The sequence below is a fragment of the Coregonus clupeaformis genome, chromosome 5, assembly GCF_020615455.1.
Source record: "Coregonus clupeaformis isolate EN_2021a chromosome 5, ASM2061545v1, whole genome shotgun sequence".
Classification (NCBI taxonomy): Eukaryota; Metazoa; Chordata; class Actinopteri; order Salmoniformes; family Salmonidae; genus Coregonus; species Coregonus clupeaformis.
The window spans coordinates 35,341,736-35,366,773 of record NC_059196.1 but is presented as its reverse complement, the minus strand read 5'-3'; the positions used below and the strand labels follow the sequence as shown (position 1 = coordinate 35,366,773).

The window sequence follows — 25,038 nt, the reverse complement described above, 5'->3', positions numbered from 1 at the left end:
ATATAAGGAATTTGAAATGATTTATACTCTTACTTTTGATACTTAAGTATGTGTAAAACCACATACTTTTACTCAAGTAGTACTTTACTGGGTGACTTTCACTTTTACTTGAGTCATTTTCTATTAAGGTATCTTTACTCAAATACTTTTTCTGCCACTGTTGAACACACCGGATTAATAGGGTCCACGAGGAGTGTTTGGTACCTCCTTATGAGGAATAGTAGGCTAGAAGACCGCCCACACACAGACACTATGGTTGTGTTTTCGGGAACACATACTCTGGACGACGTTTAGGAATCTAAACAACCCTGGAGTTGCCGGGAAACTCCCCATACATTGGCATCCTTCACACTGTCAGATTTATTATTTTACCTTTATTTAACTAGGCAAGTCAGTTAAGAACAAATTATTATTTACAATGACGGCCTACACCAGCCAAACCCAGACGACGCTGGGCCAATTGTACCCTGCCCTATGGGACTCCCAATCACGGCCGGTTGTGATACAGCCTGGAATCGAACCAGGGGGTCTGTAATGATGCCTCAAGCACTGAGATGCAGTGCCTTACACTCGAGATCAACCCCACACGCCACTCTTCTACGCTGCTTCAACAGTGTCCAGACCCCTTTGCAACTCACTTATTCTCTAAAAGCCTTTGAGTTTTTTCTGCTTTAGTGAGAGAGAACCTTAACGTTTTATTAAGCCTAATATGGTCAGCTGAATGTCGTAACACCGTACTTCAATCTGACAGGAGATATCCAATGAATTGACCAGCTATAAGCACAATGACCAGACAGCTATGTTTAGTGTTCAGTCCATTGACGAATTGCTATAGCCTATAGAAATATATGCCTAATAATACGTTTAAAGCGTTATAAGGTAGGAAAAAACCTGCACTACAGACGCAAGAACAACGATTGGTTGAATAGGCCCAATGTGTCTTTTCACCAATGGCAAGGAAGATAGTAGGCGTGACTATGAAATGTTTACGATTGACGTTTTTCTTAATAAACCAAGAAGAAGTAGGTTACTCGGATATTAATGCTAAACGAAAGTAGAAACCGTGGGATTTTATCGCCAGGACCAGTAAAACGCAATCATTGAAAACTAGCCTATCACAGATGTCAAGGTAATATGTTACAGAACTGCGTCATATGGGGATGATTCGCCTATTAATGTGAAAGCGTTCAGGTTCTCAAAATATTCTACATTTGATCAGACGACATATGTTGAAATGACGTTAACCTACTTTGCTTATTATTGTTGGTGGCCAGAAATAGCCATTCAATTCGATATCATCCACATATCACACTATCCTTATTTTATGGACGTTTGGTTTAGGTTGCTAGAATAGACGTAATGACTGTGTAGAGTAGCACGCAAAGTGACCACGCCCCAGGGTCTGTTCTAGAGTGCGCAACGTTACAGAACGTTCAGAAATGAATCATGTTGGGGAGACCGGGGGCAATTGTGATTTTTTGTGTGTGTGTGTTTTACTCTATTTCACAGGGTCCACTTGAACTAGGCCTGTCATTTCCTTATATAAGACACGTCCATCCATAGCCGCGGGAAGTAGGGGTGCTGAAGCAGCCCCTGATAAATCGAAAAATAAACTCACTGAACTTCTATATCATTAATATTTATAAATTAGCACATTATCTAGCCTAGGCAGCCGATGTGCAGATCTAGCCTGGTGCAGATCTAGCGCCCACTTGGCATCCTAGGCTACATATTATCATAGATACATTTAATGGTTTTGCAAAAATATATAGGTATTTCTGTACATAACCAATATTTACAGTTACTCTCCTGTTTCTGCATGACCATTTTGTACCTTTTCAAAACATCTTGAGTAGTCTGATAGTGCCCAGAATATATTGTTTGCAATTTACTTGGCATTCTACCCCTGGAGGTACTTGGCCTATCCACAGAGGGTACTTGAGAAGACTCATGAGACCACAGGCTAACTGGTCAAATGCACATTAGGAGGTACTTAATAGGTACTCTGAACAGAGCAAAATGTACTTGGTGGTACAGTAACTGAAAAAGGTTGGGAAACCACTGCATTAGGACAACTTGGCAACACAATGGTAGGGATTAGCTGAGCTGGGCTTGGGTCATTGATAATTAATTGTCTCAACGCAGCCTTATAATGCTGTGAAAGGATCCAGGAACCCAAATGATTTGGGTGGATCCTTCTTTTAAAACAAGCTTTGTTTCCAGAAGGTTTCAAAATTGTCAATAAATGTACCCACAGAGCTGCAGTAGTCTCGTAGCTAGTTATGGAGGGCCAAAAGTCTGCTGAACCGTTCAATGCCACGATTTAGGGAGGGCAGAGGGCCAGCTATTATGGGGCGTTTGTTGGTGTCAAGTAGTGACCCAATCAGTTCTTTGAAATCCATCTTCAGCTGTTCTGCGCTGCCCTTCATAATGTCATTGAATCCCACATGAACTATGATAGACTCAATATCCTGATGCTGGTTTAAAATGTTTGGGAGCAGCTTATTGATGTCCTGTACTCGTGCTCCTGGATAGCACATCGTTTTTGCTCCAGGGACTGAGACATTTTTCACCATTGAACTGCCCAATACAACGGCTGGAAAAGGTCATGGAGAAATCCGGCCATTCCTACCCCTCACACAATTTGTTTAACCTTTCACGGGCCCACGAGAAGCAGGATAGCATACGCCCGCTGCTCCCGGCGATAGGTCTAGACCTACCACAGCAGTCAGTGCCCCATCAGATCCAGAGAGAGGGAAAGGAGCTGAACTCGACGTTGAAGCCGCCGCTGGAGTCAGCATAGTTGGAGTCAGCACCGCCGTCGCAGACACAGGCAATCCCAGCGATGAAGGCACAGGTGGGCACCAGTGCAGAGAAGCTATTCCTTATGTCAATCTGCTCCGAACCTCTCGCAGTCACCCCCGTCCGCTTAGCAGCATGCCACTGCCTTCGGTTCCAACGACTTGTGACATGGGACCAGCGCTGATTGGAACATTCTTCTTGCTGTTCTCCGTCTACTTCACTACAGGATGGAGAATGGAGACGACTTCCTTGGCAGGCAAGTTCCAGGTAGCACAGGCCATTCGGATAGGGACAGATGACAAGGCAGGGAAACATCCATCAGGCCCCAGCGGCATCCAGCCATTGGAGTTGAGAACAAGAAAGTTCTGGGAAGACCAAAATTGTATTACTGTACAAAGCAATATTCTTTATCAACAACCTGCAGTTATGGTGCATGACCTACCAGGGCTTGATACTGCGACCAAAACAGTTGTATTTGCGACCGTTTGACTCGGCAGTGCGACACACATTTTGAATTGGTCGCAAGGCTGCCAGTGAAAAATGTGCCTGGTCACATTCGTTTTTTAGTTCACAATTTGCTTTTCAATGTTTTATTAAAATGAAATTATTTATTCAAACAGTAATGTGCAATTGACCAACAAATAAACCAACTTTCTGAAGAGGCAACAACAGCACTAGAATGCACCTGTCCACATACAGGGCTGCCAGGGGGAGGTTAAACACTCCTGGCCAGTCCATCATTCCTGTCAGTGGCCCGCTTGTGCCAGTCATTTATTGTTGTTGTAACTATGCTATTTTTTAATCTATCCTATATAATTGATCAAAATACAGATGGATTCCCAAAGCTGTTTGTTCATTATGTTGTTTATTAATCACACGTGCGCTGCACACAAACAGTGCCTTCGGAAAGTATTCAGACCCCTTGACTTTTTCCACAATTTGTTATGTTACAGCCTTATTCTAAAATGTATTCAATTGTTGTTGTTTTTTACCCCCTCATCAATCTATATACAATACCCCATAATGACGAAACAAAAACAGGTTTTTAGAAATCTATATATAAAAAATAAAAAATAATAAAACATTTACATCAGTATTCAGACCCTTTACTCAGTACTTTGTTGAAGCACCTTTGGCCGCCCGGCCAAACTGAGCAATCGGGGGAGAAGGGCCTTGGTCAGGGAGGTGACTGTGAGAGATGTTATTATTTTTATAATTGATGGGATGACTAACTTAGAAAGAATGCATTCTGGACTGTGCTAATGTAGGTTGTGACACCTGGCAAGCTGTGATTGATGTGAAGAGCTGTTTTAGAGGGTAAAGTGAGATAGGGATTTGTGTCTCCAAATGCTGGAATATACTGGTTCTTTGTGATCTGTGAACCTTCCTTGGACGTAGGAATGGTGTCTAAGGGAGCTGGCTCTCTTCTCACTATGACAGGTTGTTATGATATGGACATATGCCTGGTAACAGAGATGCATCAACGGATTGGCTGAGTAAGTTTAAACCATGCTCAAGTCTACTCTAATTGGTCAGCAGAGAGGTGGGAAACTCTCTGTCAGAGTATTTGAGTATTGAATCTGAAACAATGGATTAGTTCTCTGAAGTGCCCTGCGAGGTATTTCAAAGAGCCCGTATATACGAAACATCATATTTACCATTGAAGGTTTTTGCATTAATTAAAATAACTAGTATATCTTAGAAGTCGTGTTGACCTCTTTTGTTCGTAATGCCAGATTTGAATTGACGCAACTTTGACATGACCAAGAACCCGATGGTCACTCTGACAGAGCTCCAGAGTTCCTCTGTGGAGATGGGAGAGCCTTCCAGAAGGACAACCATCTCTGCAGTACTCCACCAATCAGGCCTTTATGGTAGAGTGGCCAGACGGAAGTTACAGCCCGCTTGGAGTTTGCCGAAAGGATATGTGGATCTGTGCCATTTACTTTGAACTGGACTGTGTTTACAGCTGTGGTCATGAGTAGATGCGCTTGTTTTGAGATCAAAGAAAAAGATGCATGTAGCCACGTGTGCACGTTTTGTTCATATCCTTTGCTAGTTAGTGAGTTATTAGCCCAGTTATATGTTGTATTTTTAAAAAGGGTAGCATAATTTGTCTGATTCTCTGTAATAATGGTTTGGGAATAATAATGCATGATATTTTGTAACGTGGTTTCTTGCATCAAACAACACAACAATGTTTTCAGTCGCCTCCTTGTCTGAAGGACAAGTGGATGAGCAGGTTAATGTCAAACCCTGCATATTTTTTTCCAACATTCTCATGGAATGTAGTCCTACATTGAACACCACACATTTGCTGCTACTGAAGGCTGAATGATATAACAGCTATTTCCATGTTAAAATGTTATGGGGTGCATTTTCTCCATTGTTTTTGATGGTAGGCCCTGGTAGGCTACATTTTATCAAATAGATCTACTTGGCTACTGTTAAAACTGTAAGTTAAAATGGGTACAGCCTCAGCGTTCACAGTAAACGCTCTCAGTGGCAAAAACAATTGGAGGGAACATTGTTGTAGAGCCCTGCCAACATGGTTAGATAAACCTCTCAATGACTCTCCTCCTACAGTCAGTAGTTACATTCTGTGGCTGCCTTTATAAAACAATTTATCATAGACACTTGGCATATTACGATTAACTGTTTACTGTTGCACGGCAATTAACTTCATTAAATTAAGAGGCCGGTAAGAGGACAATGATATGACATCTGACTTCCCCATACAGGAGCCAAAATGGTGGACTCTTGTGGATTGGTAACTGTCAAGAATGAACCAGGTACGGTTTGAAAGCAGAAATGATTGTTTACCTCCGGTGTCTGTGTTTCTTCCTTCTCCCAGACATGAGTTCTCATCATTATGCTGTTTATATATTTTTATTAAAGAAATACTTCAGAACATTCCACCACATTTACAGTTGAAGTCGGAAGTTTACATACACTTAGGTTGGAGTCATTAAAACTTGTTTTTCAACCACTCCACAAATTTATTTTTAACAAACTATAGTTTTGGCAAGTCGGTTAGGACATTTTTTCCAACAATTGTTTACAGACAGATTATTTCACTTATAATTCACTGTAACACAATTCCAGTGGGTCAGAAGTTTACATACACTAAGTTGACTGTGCCTATAAACAGCTTGGAAAATTCCAGAAAATGATGTCATGGCTTTAGAAGCTTCTGATAGGCTAATTGACATAATTTGAGTCAATTGGAGATGTACCTGTGGATATATTTCAAGGCCTACCTTCAAACTCAGTGCCTCTTTGCTTGACATCATGTGGAAAATCAAAAGAAAACCTCCACAAATCTGGTTCATCCTTGGGAGCAACTTCCAAACGCCTGAAGGTACCACGTTCATCTGTACAAACAATAGTATGCAAGTATAAACACCTACGTTTTGCAACCGCACATTGGGACAAAGATCGTACTTTTTGGAGAAATGTCCTCTGGTCTGATGAAACAAAAATAGAACTGTTTGGCCATAATGACCATCGTTATGTTTGGAGGAAAAAGGGGGTAGCTTGCAAGCCGAAGAACACCATCCCAACCGTGAAGCACGGGGGTGGCAGCATCATGCTGTGGGGGTGCTTTACTGCAGGAGGGACTGGTGCACTTCACAAAATAGATGGCATCATGAAGAATGAAAATTATGTGGATATATTGAAGCAACATCTCAAGACATCAGTTAGGAAGTTAAAGCTTGGTCGCAAATGGGTCTTCCAAATGGACAATGACCCCAAGCATACTTCCAAAGTTGTGGCAAAATGGCTTAAGGACAACAAAGTCAAGGTATTGGAGTGGCCATCACAAAGCCCTGACCTCAATCCCATAGAAAATGTGTGGGCAGAACTGAAAAAGCGTGTGCGAGCAAGTAGGCCTACAAACCTGACTCAGTTACACCAGCTCTGTCAGGAGGAATGGGCCAAAATTCACCCAACTTATTGTGGGAAGCTGGTGGAAGGCTACCCGAAACGTTTGACCCAAGTTAAACAATTTAAAGGCAATGCTACCAAATACTAATTGAGTGTATGTAAACTTCTGACCAAATGAAAGAAATAAAAGCTGAAATAAATCATTCTCTCTACTATTATTCTGACATTTCACATTCTTAAAATAAAGTGGTGATCCTATCTGACCTAAAACAGGGAATTTTTACTAGGATTAAATGTCAGGAATTGTGAAAAACTGAGTTTAAATGTATTTGGCTAAGGTGTATGTAAACTTCCGACTTCAACTGTATATTGTTTTTCACTAATGTCAGCTTCCTGCCTCCTGTTTGTCTCCGGGCCTCTAGAGGTCATCTGTGTTCCCCTCTGCCTTAGTTCTTCCTCGTGTGTCCTTATTAGCTTTATCCAGGTCACCTGTGCCTTGTTTCCCCTAGAGTATTTTAGCTGTGTTTTTTCCCCCTTGTTCCTCACTTGGTCTTTGAGTCCTGGCTATGTGTCTCCTGCTGTGTCCCACAGAGTCTTTCCGAGTAAGCTTTTCTAAGTTATCTTTATTTTGTTTTTCTCCCTCGTGGAGTTATATTGTTTTGTCCTCCTGTTTTGTTTACTGTACCTCTGTTAGTATACCTCTTTCTGAGAAGAACTTTTGTTGGATTATTTTTGAAGTGCAAAGAAATACCTTTTTTTATATTAAATCTACTTTGCCTGGAGTATTGCCTTGAGTGTTTCGTTTGGGTCCTACTATACCTCCTCTGTGGCTTAGGGGTAGAACACCCAACTCTCCACATCTGAGACCTGAGTTCAAGCCCAGCTTGTGACAGAAAGACCAAGTCAATCATGGACTCAGAAACACTCAGTTCCAAGGACCTGTTGGCGGTGATCGCTCGACATGAGGCATCTTTCCAGCGCCATGAAGCCGTTCTCAGCCGACAGGAGGAGCTGATGGCTAGTCATTCTCAACTCCTGGCCGAGATGATGAGTTCCCTCCGCCAGCTCTTTGAACGCCTCCCTGGTCCTTCCCCTTACTCCAGGTCACCCCCCAGTGACGACAGGCCTTCTCCATTGGCGGAGCCCCGACTACCACCTCCCAAGCCCTTTTCTGGGGATCCAAGCTCTTGCCAGGGTTTCCTCACCCAATGCTCCCTCACCTTCGAGCTCCAACCCTCAAGTTTTCCCACAGACCGTTCCAAGATTGCCTACATCATTACCCTTCTTTCAGACAAGGCGCTCTCCTGGGCCTCTGCGGTGTGGCAGTCCCAGGAGGCCTGTTGTGACTCCTACGCTGCATTTGTAGAAGAGTTCAAGCGGGTGTTCGATCATCCTGTCAGTGGGCGGGAAGCTTCCAAGCGCCTACTGTCTCTCCGTCAGGGTCCCCAAAACACGGCAGATTTTGCCATTGAATTCCGGACCATAGCAGCAAGGAGCGGATGGAATGATGAAGCGCTGAGGGTCTGTTTTCAGGGAGGGTTATCTGAGCCCCTTCAGGATGAGTTAGCTACCCGAGAACCAGCTGGGGATCTCGAGTCCCTCATAGCCTTGGCCATCCGCCTGGACAATTGTCTAAGAGAGCGGAGAACGGCTCGCCGCCAGGTGTCTCAGTCCCAAGTTCCTCTGAGCAGCTCTGTTTCTCCTGTTTGGGCTCCGTCATTCAGAGCTTCCCCGGCTCCTGAACTGCTCCAGGATTCCCCGGAGAACATGCAGTTAGGCCGTTCCAGGCTTTCTCCCAACGAAAGGGAACGTCGCATGAGGGAGCGTCGGTGCCTCTACTGCGGGGTTGTCGGCCACTTCCGCTCCACTTGCCCCGAGCTTTCGGGAAACGCCTGTCCCCGCCTAGCTACAGGAGGGCTGTGATGGGGAAAATTAGAGCTCCTCCTACTAACTCTGTCTTAGCTATTCCAGCCACTCTGTCCTGGAAGGGCCACCAGCATCGGGTCCAGGCTATGATCGATTCCGGTGCTGCAGGTGATTTCCTGGATTTAACCTTGGCTAAGGAACTTAAGATCCCTACCCAACTACTTCCTCAACCCCAGGCAGTTACAGCCTTAGATGGCAGACCTCTGGAACCAGGAAAGGTTACAGAGGCGACTCAGTCCCTGCGACTTACCATCTTTCAACACCAGCAGGAGGAGACCTTCTATCTCATTGACTCCCCGAGTATCCTATTATCCTGGGTCACCCTTGGCTATGCAGACATAATCCCCAGATCGACTGGCCTACTGGCACCATTCTAAGCTGGGGTCCCACTTGCCAACTCACCTGCATGCTTCAGAGTCCCTCAGCCCCTAGTACCCAGTTTCAAGAGTCTGTTGACGTCTCCCGAGTCCCCAGTGTTTACCATCGGTTCAAGGCAGTGTTCAGCAAGTCCCGGGCTACTTCCTTACCGCCTCACCGCACGTATGACTGTGCCATTGATCTACTCCCTGGTTGCTGCCCTCCTAGAGGTCGGATCTTTTCCTTATCCTCCCTCGAGCACTCAGCTATGGACACCTACATTAAGGAGTCCTTGGCAGCCGGCCTCATCTGTGCCTCTACTTCCCCGGCTGGGGCGGGCTTCTTTTTTGTTGAAAAGAAAGACGGGGGTCTTAGGCCTTGTATTGATTACCGGGGACTCAACAAGATCACGGTTCGGAATCGATACCCCCTTCCTCTCATGGCCACTGCTTTTGAGCTGCTTCAAGGGGCTTCCATTTTTACTAAACTGGCTCTCCGCAATGCTTACCATCTCGTGCGGATCCGGCCAGGTGACGAATGGAAGACGGCATTCAACACGCCCACGGGGCACTATGAATATCGGGTGATGCCGTTCGGGCTCACCAATGCCCCCGCAGTATTCCAAGCCCTGATTAATGATGTTCTCCGGGATATGCTTAATCTGTTCGTCTTCGTGTACCTGGACGATATCCTCATCTTCTCGAGGTCACTGAAGGAGCATGAGGGGCATGTTAGCAGGGTTCTCCAGAGGCTCCTTGACAATCACCTCTACGTTAAACCTGAGAAGTGTGAATTTCATGTTTCCCAGACCCAGTTTCTCGGGTTTATTGTCACTCCCGGCCACCTAGAGATGGATCCCAAGAAGGTCAAAGCGGTCCACAGCTGGCCCACACCTGCCACGGTCAAGGAGGTTCAACGGTTCATTGGCTTTTCTAACTTCTATCGGAAGTTCATTAAGAATTTCAGCTCTGTGGTAGCCCCCTTGACGACGCTTACCAAGGGAGGAGGGACCAAGATTCACTGGGGTCCGGAAGCAGCAGGGGCCTTCGAGGATCTCAAGCGCCGCTTCACTTCTGCTCCGATTCTGGTGATCCCTGACCCAGAAAGACCTTTCGTGGTGGAGGTGGACGCCTCAGAGGTGGGGGTGGGAGCCGTCCTGTCACAGAGGGGTGAGGATGGGAGATTACACCCTTGTGCCTTCATGTCTCGCCGCCTGTCTGAGGCCGAGCGCAACTACCACGTGGGGGATCGAGAGTTGCTTGCGGTAAAACTGGCCTTGGAAGAGTGGCGCCATTGGCTTGAGGGGGCTCAGCATCCTTTCCAGGTTCTCACAGACCACAAGAACCTGGAGTATCTCCAACAGGCAAAGCGGATGAACCCTCGGCAAGCACGATGGTCCCTTTTCTTTAATCGATTCCAGTTTCTCCTGTCTTACAGACCTGGCACCAAGAACGTCAAGCCGGATGCCCTGTCTCGAGCCTATTCTCCCGAGATACAAGAGAAGCCCTTGGCATCGATTATTCCGAGGTCTAGGATCGTCGCACCTCTTCAGTGGGAACTAGAAAGAGGGGTACGAGAGGCCCTTGTCCATGAGCCCGATCCAGGCGGTGGTCCTGCCGGACGCCTGTACGTTCCTCTCTCTGTTCGGGCCCGCGTCTTGCAGTGGGGTCATGAGTCGCCCTTGACATGCCATCCGGGTAGTGCTCGCACACTGGAATTCCTCCAGCGGCGGTTTTGGTGGCCGTCCATCAAGAAGGACGTGCAGGTCTATGTTGAGGCCTGCCCTGTGTGCAACCAGGGAAAGTCGACACGTCAGCGACCCCAGGGACTGCTCCATCCCTTACCTGTTCCTCGCAGGCCATGGTCACACCTTTCTCTGGACTTTGTTACGGGACTTCCTCCATCCCAGGGCAACACAGTCGTCCTAGTGGTTGTAGACCGGTTCTCTAAGGCTGCCCGGTTTATTCCCCTGCCCAAGCTGCCCTCGGCCAAGGAGACTGCTGAGCTCCTCATGAACCATGTCTTCCGGATATTTGGAATTCCCCTGGACGTTGTCTCCGACCGATGTCCCCAATTCTCGTCCCGGTTTTGGGGGGCCTTCTGCAGGCTTATTGGGGCCACAGCCAGCCTATCGTCTGGGTTCCATCCAGAGTCTAATGGCCAAACGGAACGGATTAATCAGGATCTGGAGACCACCCTGCGGTGTATGGCGGCCAGTAATCCCACGTCTTGGGCCACCTATATCATTTGGGCGGAATATGCCCACAACACCCTCCAGTCCTCAGCCACCGGATTGTCCCCCTTCGAATGCCAGTTCGGATACACCCCTCCATTATTTCCAGAGGAAGAGGCGCAAGTTGGTGTTCCCTCGGCCCAGCGCTTTGTCCAACGCTGTAGGCGGACCTGGAAGAAGGCCAGGCGTACCCTCCTTCGGACCTCCCAGAGATACCAAAGTCAGGCTAATCGCCGCCGCCGGACGGCCCCTAGTTTCCGAGCTGGTCAGAGAGTTTGGTTGGCCACCAAGAACCTGCCCCTCCGGGTCGAATCCAAGAAGCTTTCCCAGAAATACATCGGCCCTTTCCGCATAGCAAGGAAAGTTAACCCTGTTTCTTATCGTTTGGTTCTCCCTCGCTCCCTTAGAATTAACCCCACTTTCCATGTTTCACTACTAAAACCTGTCTTGTCTTCTCCCTTTGCCCCCCCACGCAGACCCCCGCCACCTCCCAGGATCATTGACGGCCAGCCAGCCTACACAGTGCGCCGGATACTGGACTCCCGGAGGGTCCAGAACTCTCTGCAGTATCTGGTGGACTGGGAGGGCTACGGGCCAGAGGAGCGCTCCTGGGTTCCAGCCAAGGACATCCTGGACCCAGGTTTGATCCGAGAGTTTCGCACCCTGAGGCCAGGGTGTTCTGGAAGGAACGTCAGGAGTCGTTCCTAGAGGAGGGGGTCCTGTCAGCTTCCTGCCTCCTGTTTGTCTCCGGGCCTCTAGAGGTCATCTGTGTTCCCCTCTGCCTTAGTTCTTCCTCGTGTGTCCTTATTAGCTTTATCCAGGTCACCTGTGCCTTGTTTCCCCTAGAGTATTTTAGCTGTGTTTTTTCCCCTTGTTCCTCACTTGGTCTTTGAGTCCTGGCTATGTGTCTCCTGCTGTGTCCCACAGAGTCTTTCCGAGTAAGCTTTTCTAAGTTATCTTTATTTTGTTTTTCTCCCCTCGTGGAGTTATTTTGTTTTGTCCTCCTGTTTTGTTTACTGTACCTCTGTTAGTATACCTCTTTCTGAGAAGAACTTTTGTTGGATTATTTTTGAAGTGCAAAGAAATACCTTTTTTTATATTAAATCTACTTTGCCTGGAGTATTGCCTTGAGTGTTTCGTTTGGGTCCTACTATACCTCCTCTGTGGCTTAGGGGTAGAACACCCAACTCTCCACATCTGAGACCTGAGTTCAAGCCCAGCTTGTGACAACTAAATTAAACATTTCCATGAGATGAGCGTTAAATCACATTTACTATCTCCAAGTGGTTCCCAAACATTGTCATCGTAAGTTTTCTCTCCTCCATCTATCTCTCTCTCCCTCCATACCTCCCTCTCTCAGTGCCTCTGAAGAGTATTGCTGTGGAGGTGAGTGTGCAGGGGCATGTGGCCACTGTGAGCTCCACTCTGCAGTATGAGAACCAGGAGAAAAGCCCTCTGGAGGCCATCTTTGTTTTCCCTCTACCAGGAGAGGCTGCTGTCTGCAGGTTCAGCGCCAAGATAGGACAGACTGAGGTGGTGGCTGAGGTTCAGGAGAAACAGAAGGTGAGGAGAGATGACAAGTCAACATCGAGACAAATGCAACTGTAGACATTTTTAAGACATTTTCTGAGATCTACAAAAGTAAAATTTATAGCAGGATTTGGGTTAATTTCATGTTAATACCAATCAATAACATGTTAGTTCAAATGTTGTTACTAGTGTAGTTACAGTGTTATTACACAGGTTTAAGAGCAACTTGGTGTTAAGTGTTACCGGCCGACTAACCTGGCCCCATTTCCATCATGGCCACCTAATAATCCCCTTCATTCCTAATTGGCATATATCACTCCTCTCCACCATGCGATCTGATGTGTGGTGAGCGTTCTGTTACAAAATGGTTGCTGTGCATCACCCAGGTGGGTGCCACACATTGATGGTGGATGAGGGGAGTTTCCCCATTACTATGTAAACTGCTTTGAGTACCTCAGTTGGTAGAAAGGCGCTATATAAATCCAATCCATTACTTATTATTATCACTTATTGGTTAACCAGCAGCTCTCTGCTCTCAGTATTAGATTTTGACCCTGTAAAACTGGTTCTCCATCCACTGCTTTGTCAAATCCTACTCTCTGTCAAACCCCATTGACCTGACTAGTGTCAGTCAGACAGCACCCTCCCCTGGATGTATGCTACTGTACTATGCTGTGTCTCAGGTTGATGATGCGTCCCTGTCTTCCTCTGTCCCCCTCAGGCGCAGGAGCAGTATGATGATGCATTGAGCTCGGGACAGCAAGCCTTCCTATTGGAGGAGAGTGATGAGAGCCCGGACGTGTTCAAGCTGAGTGTGGGTAGTCTGCCTCCAGGAGAGAAGGCCTCTGTCAGCCTGGACTATGTGACAGAGCTGGCTGTACAGGCTGACGACAGCCTGAGGCTCTGCCTGCCTGCCGTGCTCAACCCCCGCTACCAACCCCAGGGTAAGAACATGGACACCTGTATAGAGAGACACAAACCAGTAATACATCATAGGGCAGTGCAAAACAAATTAAAACCTATGTGGGCAGCAGTGTGACTAGGAACCAGTACCTGGTCCCATAGGGCAGTGGTCTTCAGTCCTGCTCTTTGAGACCCACATTGGATGGTGTAGGCTTTAGTTCCAGTCCAGTTTTAATACACCTGAGTGAATGAATCAAGGTCTTGGTGAGTTGGTGAGTTGAAAGGTGGTAGTGCTGGGCTGGAGCAAAAACATGCTAATTTGTTGGTCTCTCTCTCTCTCTCTCTCTCTCTCTCTCTCTCTCTCTCTCTCTCTCTCTCTCCTCTCTCTCCTTCTTTCTTCTGTCTCTCTCTCTCCCTCTTCCTCTCTCCCTGACCCTGTCTCTCTCCCTCACCCCATCTCTCTCTCTTCCTTTCTCCCTCACCCCATCTCTCTCTCTCTAAGGGTCAGACAGTGGTAGTGATGGCAGTGCCCAGGTGTCCTCAGTGCCCGCTGGTTCTGTGCCCTACAGTCTGTCCCTCAGTGCCCGCGTGTCGTCCCCTCATCCCATCTCTAGAGTAGAGTCCAACTGTCCCCTGGACCCACTCAACTACCTCAACACAGAGAAAACCCAAGCCACGGTACTGTGTGTGTCTGTCTGTGTTTGTGTTCATATGCATGTGGAAGTGTGTTTCTTTACGTACATATGAATGTGTGTGTGTACGGTTTGTCTGTGTGTGTGTGTGTGTGTGTGTGTGTGTGTGTACAGTATGTCTGTGTGCTTGCACTCTCACTAGCATCATGAACCATCAGAATCCTTCATAGTTGTTAAATTCCCTCTGACTGCTCTGTCTTCATGTGAATGTTGTTCTAACTGCAGGTCAGTCTGGCTGCAGGTCATCAGTTTGACCGGGACGTTGAGCTGTTGTTGTATTACCAAGACACCCATCAGCCTACTGCTATAGTAGAGGCAGGACAGGCTTCTGCCAAGCCAGGTGAGTGGGTGGTGGGTGTACTCTGTTGTAGATTGGTGTATATGAGATTAATGAGTAGTCTAGTCTACTACCTTCATCCATGTTTACAGAGAATGACATGGTGAGACAGATGGAGAGGTGTCCTGTAGAAATGGAGAAAGACTGTTGGACCTTTCTTCTTTCTTACTTTTGTTTCTTTCTTTTCTCCCCCCAGGCTCTCTGATGGGTGACCCAGTGGTCATGCTGAGCCTGTACCCAGAGTTCCCCAAGGATGTGATGTCATCGCTGACCTCACACGGGGAGTTCCTATTCGTGGTGGATCGCTCTGGCAGCATGGGATGCCCCATGCACAATGGGTCTGGGGCACAGGACCGTATTGGCAGTGCCAGGGTATGAATACACACACACACACAATCCTATTCTAGTAAATGAACAGCTCAAGCTACACAGCATTCACCAAGAGATAGTTTGGAGTGAAATCCAGGACACAGTGGTTACTATTCTGTACTAGTTCTTTAAGACTGTCCTATAAGGTTTATTGAGGAGTAAAGACACTTGTTGGATTTCTCTCTTGCAGGATACTCTGCTGCTCTTGCTGAAAAGCCTGCCAATGGGTTGCTACTTCAACGTCATCGGCTTTGGGTCCAGTTATAAGTCCTTCTTTCCGTGAGTGTTCTCTCCTTCCAACCCCCGTCTCAATCAGTTCAAGTTGTTTCTAAACACATTTAGTAATGTCGTTCTAGGGTTTTATCATGTATGTTGCACCAAGTAATCCGTATTCAAAGATAAACAGTGACATTGTGTGACAGTTAATGTTTACATCTAATCATTTGCAGCAGGTAGGTTAAAGATGAAAATGTCCATGGCTTCGGTCTGTAATATGTAGTGGTGATGACCCTTTGACCTTGTGTGTCTATCTGGACGTCAGTAAGAGTGTGGAGTACAGCCAGAAGACTATGGATGAGGCTCTACAGAAGGTGAAGGGAATGAGTGCTGACATGGGAGGTACAGAGATCCTCCAGCCTTTAAAACATATCTACAGCCAGCCCTGCCTCCCCGACCAGCCCAGACAGGTAACTTACACACCTTACATACACAACCACTCCCATAGAGAAATGTCTGTACTTTCTGTAACGATGGTTCCATTGAAACAGAACCTCATGCCTTGCTTTACTGTGGGTTATACAATGACATTAGGGATGATCTTTTTCGTCAGCTGTCCAGCCAAAATGCTAATTTTAACAATCTAGCTGAAAATAATAAATTGTGTGAAATGTTATTAGGTAACAATAATGTAAATGCCTCTGCTAAAGCCTGCCAACGTATCCTCCAACAGAGAAGTTTCTTTATAAGTTCCTGAATGTCCTTTTATCTACTTTACTTAGTTTTGTTTATGCATACGTGTATAGATGACGTAATGTATAATAACGGTTACCAAAAATGTAGATGATGTGATGTATTATCGATGACGTGAAAGGAACAACTGTACCATGTTTGACTAGGTTTGTTTTTTAGTGTCTCAACTATCTGAGAGGTCCACAATGTGGTTTAAAAAAAATCTGTCAGTTATTGTGGAGTGGCACTTTAATATTTGTTCTAACCTCTAATCACCTCATTCATTGGCCTTCTACATACCTTACACACTGAGATCCATACAGGTTCCTCCTGAAACACCTCAAACTCCTCCCACCTTTCCATGTGGAACACACGGGAGGGATATGAACCTGGGTCTCCCACGGCAGCAACCATTTGTCTTAGTCCATGAGGACATTCCCGCCTGGGCCGAGTACAGACACTGGTTCTGAAGTTTGCAGGCGGGGCTACCTCATGACAAGACCATGACTAACTCATGTCCGCTACATTCACCCCCCTCACGAGAGCCAATGGCATGTTTAGTTACTGCGTTACAGCCAACCAATGGCATGTTTAGTTACAGAGTTACACCCAACCAAACAGTGTCTTTTGAGTGTGGTATTTGCAGTACCACGCCTGGCTTACTGGGACAGCAAATAGACCTGTGTTTTTTGGTTACTGGGGAAACATACTCAGTATACCTCAGGGCTGCACATACATTATTTAACGTTAACACATGATGAACATACCCTCTGTCATCCTCAGCTCTTCTTGTTCACTGATGGTGAGGTGAGAAACACCAAGGAAGTCCTGGATCTGGTGAAGACGAATGCTGGTTCTCACAGGTAGACCCACAAGCACTGTTTCCCCTATCATTACCTACTTGGGGCAGAGATCCCATAGCTAGCTCTGTTACCTCCCACCTGTGAAATATTTACACTACCTGGTTTTAATAGAGAGTTTGTTACAGAGGCCATTGCACCTGTCTGGAAAGTAAACCAGTGGAAACTACAGTACCAGTCAAAGGTTTGGACACACCTACTCATTCAAGGGTTTTTCTTTGTTTTTACTATTTTTTACATTGTAGAATAATAGTGAAGACATCAAAACTATGAAATAACACATATGGAATCATGTAGTAACCAAAAAAGTGTTAAACAAATCCAAAAATATTTTATATTTGAGATTCTTCAAATAGCCACCCTTTGCCTTGATGACAGCTTTGCACACTCTTGGCATGATCTCAACCAGCTTCACCTGGAATGTTTTTCCAACAGTCTTGAAGGACTTCTCACATGCTGAGCACTTGTTGGCTGCTTTTCCTTCACTCTGCCGTCTGACTCATCTCAAACCATCTCAATTGGGTTGAGGTCGGGGGATTGTGGAGGCCAGGTCATCTGATGCAGCACTCCATCACTCTCTTTCTTGGTTAAATAGCCCTTACACAGCCTGGAGGTGTGTTGGGTCATTGTCCTGTTGAAAAACAATTGATAGTCCCAATAAGCCCAAACTAGATGGGATGGCGTATTGCTGCAGAATGCTGTGGTAGCCATGCTGGTTAAGTGTGCCTTGAATTCTAAATAAATCACAGACAGTGTCAGCAGAAAGCATCCCCACACCATAACACCTCCTCCTCCATGCTTTACGGTGGGAAATACACATGCGGAGATCAGCCGTTCACTCACACCGCGTCTCACAAAGACAAAAATCTCCAATTTGGACTCCAGACCAAAGGACAAATTTCCACCGGTCTAATGTCCATTGCTCGTGTTTCTTTGGCCAAACATTTCTCTTCTTCTTATTGGTGTCCTTTAGTAGTGGTTTCTTTGCAGCAATTCGACCATGAAGGTCCGATTCACACAGTCCCCTCTGAACAGTTGATGTTGAGATGTGTCTGTTACTTGAACTCTGTGAAGCATTTATTTGGGCTACAATTTCTGAGGCTGGTAACTCTAATGAATTTATCCACTGCAGCAGAGGTAACTCTGGGTCTTCCATTCCTGTGGCAGTCCTCATGAGAGCCAGTTTCATCATAGAGCTTGATGTTTTTTGCGACTGCACTTAAGAAGTAAAGAAATTCCACAAATTAACTTTTAAGAAGGCACACCTGTTAATTCAAATGCATTCCATGTGACTACCTCATGAAGCTGGTTGAGAGAATGCCAAGAGTGTGCAAATCTGTCATCAAGGCAAAGGGTGGCTATTTGAAGAATCTCAAATATAAAATATGTTTTGATTTGTTTAACACTTTTTTGGTTACTACATGATTCCATATGTGTTATTTCATAGTTGTGATGTCTTCACTATTATTCTACAATGTAGAAAATAGTAAAAATAAAGAAAAACCGTTGAATGAGTAGGTGTTTCCAAACTTTTGACTGGTAGTGTATATCAACAATGCTCTAACCACTGGTCTATTTGACTCAAAAGATTCATTGTAAAACCCAATCTAAAGTAAACCTACCCAACCTGTCTGTGAGCAGCAGTGTGGGCGAGTTATGTAGGTTAGGGTTTTTTCACCCCTGTGAGAAAATGAAAGCTTTTGTATTGATGATTCTTCCTGTACAGTTATGTTTTAATTCAGTCAGCCCACAAGCACAAGAAAATGATACAAGTGATAGGGATTTGGTTGATAGCCTTATTTTAGTATTTGACAACAACCACAACAATAATACTGTTTCCTGGGTGTGTCCCTGCCAGGTGCTTCTCCTTTGGGATTGGGGAGGGGGCCAGCACTGCTCTCATCTCTGGGGTGGCCAAACAGGCCGGAGGGCATGCACAGTTTATCACAGGACAGGACAGGATGCAGCCCAAAGTAAGAGAGCTTATTAGTGTGTGTGTGTGTGTCTGTAAAGAGAGGGCTGTATTGGTTACAAACATTTTCATCACCTCCATTATTCTCTCTATTGCTTTTTCTCTTTCCTTTTTATTTCCTTTTTTTACTCTGCCCCCTCCTTCACTCTCCTCCCTCAGGTGATGCAGTCCCTCCGGTTTGCCCTGCAGCCTGCTGTGGTGGACATCTCAGTCAAGTGGAATGTCCCAAAGGAGGTGTCTGTCACCCCTCTATCTCCACCAATCAGAGTGCTCTTCCAGGGTCAAAGGGCACTTCTGTATGCCCAGCTCACTGGGGAGGTGAGGGCTCTGCCTTCATGTTATGAGTGTTAATATTGTTGAACATACAGTGTGTCAATGTTCAAAGGACACTGGGAAGGTCATAACTTATTTGCAAGACAACAATTTTTTGGGTCACGGTCCACGTCTTTAACTCAACCCTGTATTTCCTTGTTTTCTCTCCTTCTGTCTGTCTGTCTGTCTGTCTGTCTGTCTGTCTGTCTGTCTGTCTTTCTCTCTCTCCTTCTCTCCCTCTCTCAGAGCTCAGGGGACACAGAGGGCTCGGTGACAGTGAAGTACAGCCTGGCTGAGCAGCCTGTTGAGAATCAGCTGAGCTTCAGTCTCAAACCTGCAGAGGACACTGGGTAAAAACAACACTGTTTACACTGTGCAGGCCTTGGTCAGATGCATTAAGGGAACGTGCCACTATTTACAGGCAAGACTGCCATGACGTTCCATTAACAGAATCTGTCCCAGCACTTCTAATGCATTTCAGTTATGTTATATGATTTGATACATTTAATACTGTAGGTACCCCCAACTTATCATCAACCCTCCTCTCCCCCACTCTACCAACTTAATCTCTCTAACCCTCCTCCCACCTTCAACCTCTCTCTCTCTCTCTCTCTCCCTCTCTCTCTCTCTCTCTCTCTCCTTTTTCCCACTTCTTCTTCTCTCTGTCCCTCCTCTCCAGACTGACCGTCCACAGGCTGGGGGCTCGAACCCTGATCCGATCCCTGGAGGTGGAAGAGAGGGAGCAGGATGGGGAGAAGGAGGGAGTGAAAGAGAAGGTGGTAGAGCTCAGCGTCCAATCAGGAGTGAGCAGTGCCTTTACTGCCTTCATCGCTGTCCACAAAGGAGATGGAGAGGCCCTGCAAGGACAGCTGCTACGCAGACAAGTCCCCACGCCGAGTGAGTGTGTGTGTTACAGAGAGGCTGTGCAAGGAAATGATTTTATGCATATATGTAAACCGCGCTAAATAAGTGGTAACCACGAGCTGTGGTGTCGCAAACTGTGCCCTCTGCACGTGTAAGACGGAGTCGTCATTGTTTAGTCATTAATGTGTTCTGTGCGTGTACCTTTGTTTGTAACCCAGTGACCTGTGTTTTTCCCTTCTTTCTCAGAGTTGTATCACTGCCCCATACCCTTGATGATGGCGTGTAGTATGGCTCCTTCCAGCCCCAGGCACATAATGATGGGATGTGGAAAGGCTCGGTCCAGCCCCGTGCTAAAAATGAGAAGGGCTCTCTCCAGCCCCAAGCCCATAATGATGGGATGTGGAAAGGCTCGGTCCAGCCCCGAGCACATCATTTTGGGGAGTGCCATTAAAATGAATTGGTTAAAGGATGTCCAAGCTGATATGTATACCCCAGGCGAAGGGTTAACGTTCAGCAAAAAGAGTAAGCTTGAAGGTCAGCACCAAGTCTATTTGGTTAAGAAACAAGTTGCATGTCTCAAGTTCATGACTCTATTTCAATATGCTTACATATCACTATTATGAGTTAATAATAATACTGTTAATTTGTATTAAGATAGTGATCTTATGGGTTCATGTTTAAAGTCTGCATGTTTTGATGAAACTACATGTTTTATTAATTTCATTGTCAATTCAAATAATAATTAAATTTGACAATGTGGAATTGACACATTTCATAACTTTGATCATTTTCACATTTCATAGCTTTTACAGAAATGTTGGAAACAAAATAATTGTTAATGTTGAATTATACTGAACAAAAATATAAACGCAACATGCAACAATTTAATTGATTTCACAGAGTTACAGTTCATATGAGGAAATCAGTCAATTGAAATACATTAATTAGGCCCTAATCTATGGATTTCACATGACTGGGAATATAGATATGCATCTGTTGGTCACAGATACCTTAAAGAAAATGGGCCTCATGATCTCATCATGATATTCAAATAACAATTGTGTTGGTTGTCCGTAGCGTATGCCTGCCCATACCATAACCCCACCACCACCATGGGGCACTCTGTTCACAACGTTGACATCAGCAAACCGCTCGCCCACACAACGCCATACACATGGTCTGCAGGTTGTGAGGCCAGTTGGACGTACTGCTAAATTCTCTAAAACTACGTTGGCGCCGGCTTATGGTAGAGAAATGAACATTCATTCTCTGGCAACAGCTCTGGTGGTCATTCCTGCAGTCAGCATGATAATTGCATGCTCCCTCAAAACTTGAGACATCTGTGGCATTGTGTGGTATGACAAAACTGCACATTTTAGAGTGGCCTTTTATTGTCCCCAGCACAAGGTTCACCTGTGTAATGATCATGCTGTTTAATCAGCTTCTTGATATGGCACACCTGTCAAGTGGATGGATTATCTTGGCAAAGGGGAAATGGGAATGTACGGCACTAACATAACCAATTTACATTGGGTTTCAGGTTTGGATGCTTTAGAAGTATTAGACTGTGACAAAGACTGTTAGGAAGGTCATTTTAAGAGTTAATGTCTGTGTTAACCTAATTCCAAATACATGCTAATTGTTACTATTTTTATTGTGACTTTAATACTCAAGCACAGCTCAAGGATTTTACTGCAACGGTTAGGGTTAGGGTTGTAAGCATTTTGATCATTTGTAACCATTTCTGACCATTATGTTTTCCCATCCCATCAGACTTTGACTCTCCAGCCCCAACCTCTAAGCCTGTGAGGGACCCTCTCCTCCAGCTGATCTCCCTTCAGAAGGCCTCTGGTTCCTGGGTTCTGGAGGCAGCGTTGGCTGAGGTGCTGGGGAAGACTGAGGAGGAGGTGGCCAAGCCAAAGCCTGCACAGGTAGGTCCACAGAGTTCAACTGACACTCAGTGATATGGCGTTTCCACAGGCAGCAAGATGAACCGAAAATATTGCAGATGAGCTTGCTGCAAGATGATGCACTCACACAGAGTATCTGCACGTGTGCTCTATAGAAAGACCATCAGCTCTGGACAAAGGCATGATGACCATTGAACTGAATCTCCCCAAAATACCCATGTCTCAGCGTCCTTATCTTCTGCCTCTTTCCTCTCTCTCTCTCTCGCTCTGTCTCTCCATCTGTCTTTCTCTTGCTCTCTCTCCGTCTCTCTCTCTCTCTCAGGTGGACCATGAGGTGTGGGCCACGGTTCTAGCCCTGGTATGGCTCTATGGTTTCAAGATGGAGGCTCAGGAGGAATGGCAGTTTCTGGCCATGAAGGCAGCATCATGGATCCAGGCTCAGAAAGGTAGCTATAGTTTACTCTCATAGTCCTGGCATCTATACTCTTGTCCTTCATCTGCCCTGATTGGAAATATGTTGTTTAGGTGAAAGCAATTTCCTAGTAGGGATACAATGACAAATATATTTGTTTTTTTTAAATATAATCATTCACAATACAATGTTGGTGGTATTTTGTATTCAAACAAGTGTTGAAGATACATTTTGCCCATCCTTGCCACCATGATGCCACAGTATAATGATACCTGTTCTGGTGATGTTGTGTGTTTCAGTGGCCAGTGTGTCCGAGTGTGTCCAGGCTGGAAATAACCTTCTGGGTTGCCAGGTGCAGAAAGACCCCCTGGGGCTCTGAGAGGTTCACCCTGCCTGTCCTCTCTCTGTGCCCCATGCGCCTGCTACTCTACCTGGGGTCAGATACACACGCTTCCCTGCCTGCTTTTAGTCACCTGCTTCAAGCAACCTGTGGAGCTAGCAACTGTACCGGTCTGAACAAGCCTAATTATCAACCTCTTACCTATAATAGTCTACTGTAATTTACTGTTAGCACACTTATGTATCTCATTGTCAAATCAAATCCAATTTTATTTGTCACATGCACCGAATACAACAGGTGTAGACCTTACAGTGAAATGCTTACTAAGAAGCCCTTAGCCAACAATGCAGTTTAACGAAAGAATACATAAAAAAAATATATAATAATAAGCAGTAAAATAACAATAGCGAGGCTATATACAGGGGGTACCGGTACCGAGTCAATGTGTGGGGGCACCGGTTAGTCGAGGTAATTGAGGTAATATGTACATGTAGGTAGAGTTATTAAAGTGACAATGCATAGATAATAAACAGGGAATAGCAGCAGCGTAAAAGAAGGGGGGGGGTCAATGCAAATAGTCTGGGAAGCCATTTAATTAGATGTACAGGAGTCTCATAGCTTGGGGGTAGAAGCTGTTTAGAAGCCTCTTGTATTGGGTGTTATTAACATATCAATATGAATCTATATGTTCCATATACAGCTATACTTGTTAGACTTTGTTTTGGTTATCAATTCCATATAGGCTACTGGAAACAATGTGTCTATAGTACTTGTCATCACTAACCAAAATGATTTCCTTAATTTCACAAAATGCTTGATAAAATGCCTTCCCGCTGAGCACAGTTGTCAATTCAATGTAATTTAATTGAAATTATGTGTAAACAATGTTGATGCAACCAGTGTGCGCCCAGGGGGGTTATTATTGTACGTATCCATTATCCACGTATATGGGGCCAAATGCATGCAGGAAGGAGTTGTGGACAATATGGGAAGCCAGATGTGTGCCTATCCCAGTGCCTTTACTGTGTGATCATGTAACACTGTGTCTCTGTATTCATGTAAGTCCTCATATACGACTGCACTTGATAAAAATCTATCATAATCTACATCTTTATTGGTCATTGTATCTATTTTTATTAATGACAACTCTGTTCCTTCTGCATGAAACCTACAGCTGGAGTTTCCAACCCCTCCTGGAGAGCCACTGGGTGTGCCGGCTTTTGTTCCAGCCCTGCTTGAACACCAGTGGTGTAAAGTACTTAAGTAAAAAGTACTACTTAAGTAGTTTTTGGGTATCTGTACTTTGCTTTACTATTTATATTTTTGGACAACTTTTACTTTTACTTCACTGCGTTCCTAATGAAAATCATGTACTTTTTTCCCTGACACCCAGACGTAGTAGTTACATTTTGAATGCTTAGCAGGACAGGAAAATGGTGCGATTCACACACTTATCAAGAGAACATCCCTGGTCATCTCTACTGCCTCTGATCTGGCAGACTAATTAAACATAAATTCTTTGCTTGTAAATTATGTCTTAGTTTTGGAGCGTGCCCTGGCTATCCTTAAAAATATATATATATATATATATATATAAATAGTGCAGTGTGATTTGCTTAATATAAGAAATTTGAAATGATTTATACTCTTACTTTTGATACTTAAGTATGTGTAAAACCACATACTTTTACTCAAGTAGTACTTTACTGGGTGACTTTCACTTTTACTTGAGTCATTTTCTATTAAGGTATCTTTACTCAAATACTTTTTCTGCCACTGTTGAACACACCGGATTAATAGGGTCCACGAGGAGTGTTTGGTACCTCCTTATGAGGAATAGTAGGCTAGAAGACCGCCCACACACAGACACTATGGTTGTGTTTTCGGGAACACATACTCTGGACGACGTTTAGGAATCTAAACAACCCTGGAGTTGCCGGGAAACTCCCCATACATCGGCATCCTTCACACTGTCAGATTTATTATTTTACCTTTATTTAACTAGGCAAGTCAGTTAAGAACAAATTATTATTTACAATGACGGCCTACACCAGCCAAACCCAGACGACGCTGGGCCAATTGTACCCTGCCCTATGGGACTCCCAATCACGGCCGGTTGTGATACAGCCTGGAATCGAACCAGGGGGTCTGTAATGATGCCTCAAGCACTGAGATGCAGTGCCTTACACTCGAGATCAACCCCACACGCCACTCTTCTACGCTGCTTCAACAGTGTCCAGACCCCTTTGCAACTCACTTATTCTCTAAAAGCCTTTGAGTTTTTTCTGCTTTAGTGAGAGAGAACCTTAACGTTTTATTAAGCCTAATATGGTCAGCTGAATGTCGTAACACCGTACTTCAATCTGACAGGAGATATCCAATG

General features: G+C 45.3%; 1 protein-coding gene across 3 annotated transcripts; it reads left to right on the top strand.

Moving 5' to 3' along the window:
* The first annotated feature begins 982 nt into the window (after positions 1–982).
* Positions 983–22,982, top strand: LOC121567199 (von Willebrand factor A domain-containing protein 5A-like). Of its 3 annotated transcripts, none has more exons than XM_045214246.1 (18): positions 983–1,129; positions 5,544–5,594; positions 12,567–12,769; positions 13,458–13,680; positions 14,148–14,317; positions 14,557–14,671; positions 14,865–15,040; positions 15,228–15,316; positions 15,579–15,723; positions 16,769–16,848; positions 18,704–18,818; positions 18,977–19,135; positions 19,376–19,479; positions 19,809–20,026; positions 20,240–20,527; positions 21,767–21,924; positions 22,226–22,349; positions 22,615–22,982. In XM_045214246.1, exons 2-18 carry the CDS (start codon positions 5,552–5,554, stop codon positions 22,692–22,694), a joined length of 2,490 nt encoding a protein of 829 aa, XP_045070181.1. In that variant the 5' UTR covers positions 983–1,129; positions 5,544–5,551; the 3' UTR covers positions 22,695–22,982. The 3 variants fall into 3 exon arrangements, with proteins under 3 accessions (XP_045070181.1, XP_045070182.1, XP_045070175.1); XM_045214247.1 differs by having other exon boundaries at positions 14,142–14,317; positions 20,240–20,515; XM_045214240.1 differs by having other exon boundaries at positions 984–1,129; positions 14,142–14,317.
* Positions 22,983–25,038: the final 2,056 nt, after the last annotated feature.

What these genes read in the sequence shown, in the direction of transcription:
- LOC121567199 (XM_045214240.1), top strand. Translation starts at nt 5,552, where the DNA reads ATGGTGGACTCTTGTGGATTGGTAACTGTCAAGAATGAACCAG. An exon ending in AGGTTCAGGAGAAACAGAAG is followed by an intron (nt 12,770 to 13,457) that starts GTGAGGAGAGAT and finishes TGTCCCCCTCAG; the next exon opens with GCGCAGGAGCAGTATGATGA. An exon ending in ACGAATGCTGGTTCTCACAG is followed by an intron (nt 16,849 to 18,703) that starts GTAGACCCACAA and finishes TGTCCCTGCCAG; the next exon opens with GTGCTTCTCCTTTGGGATTG.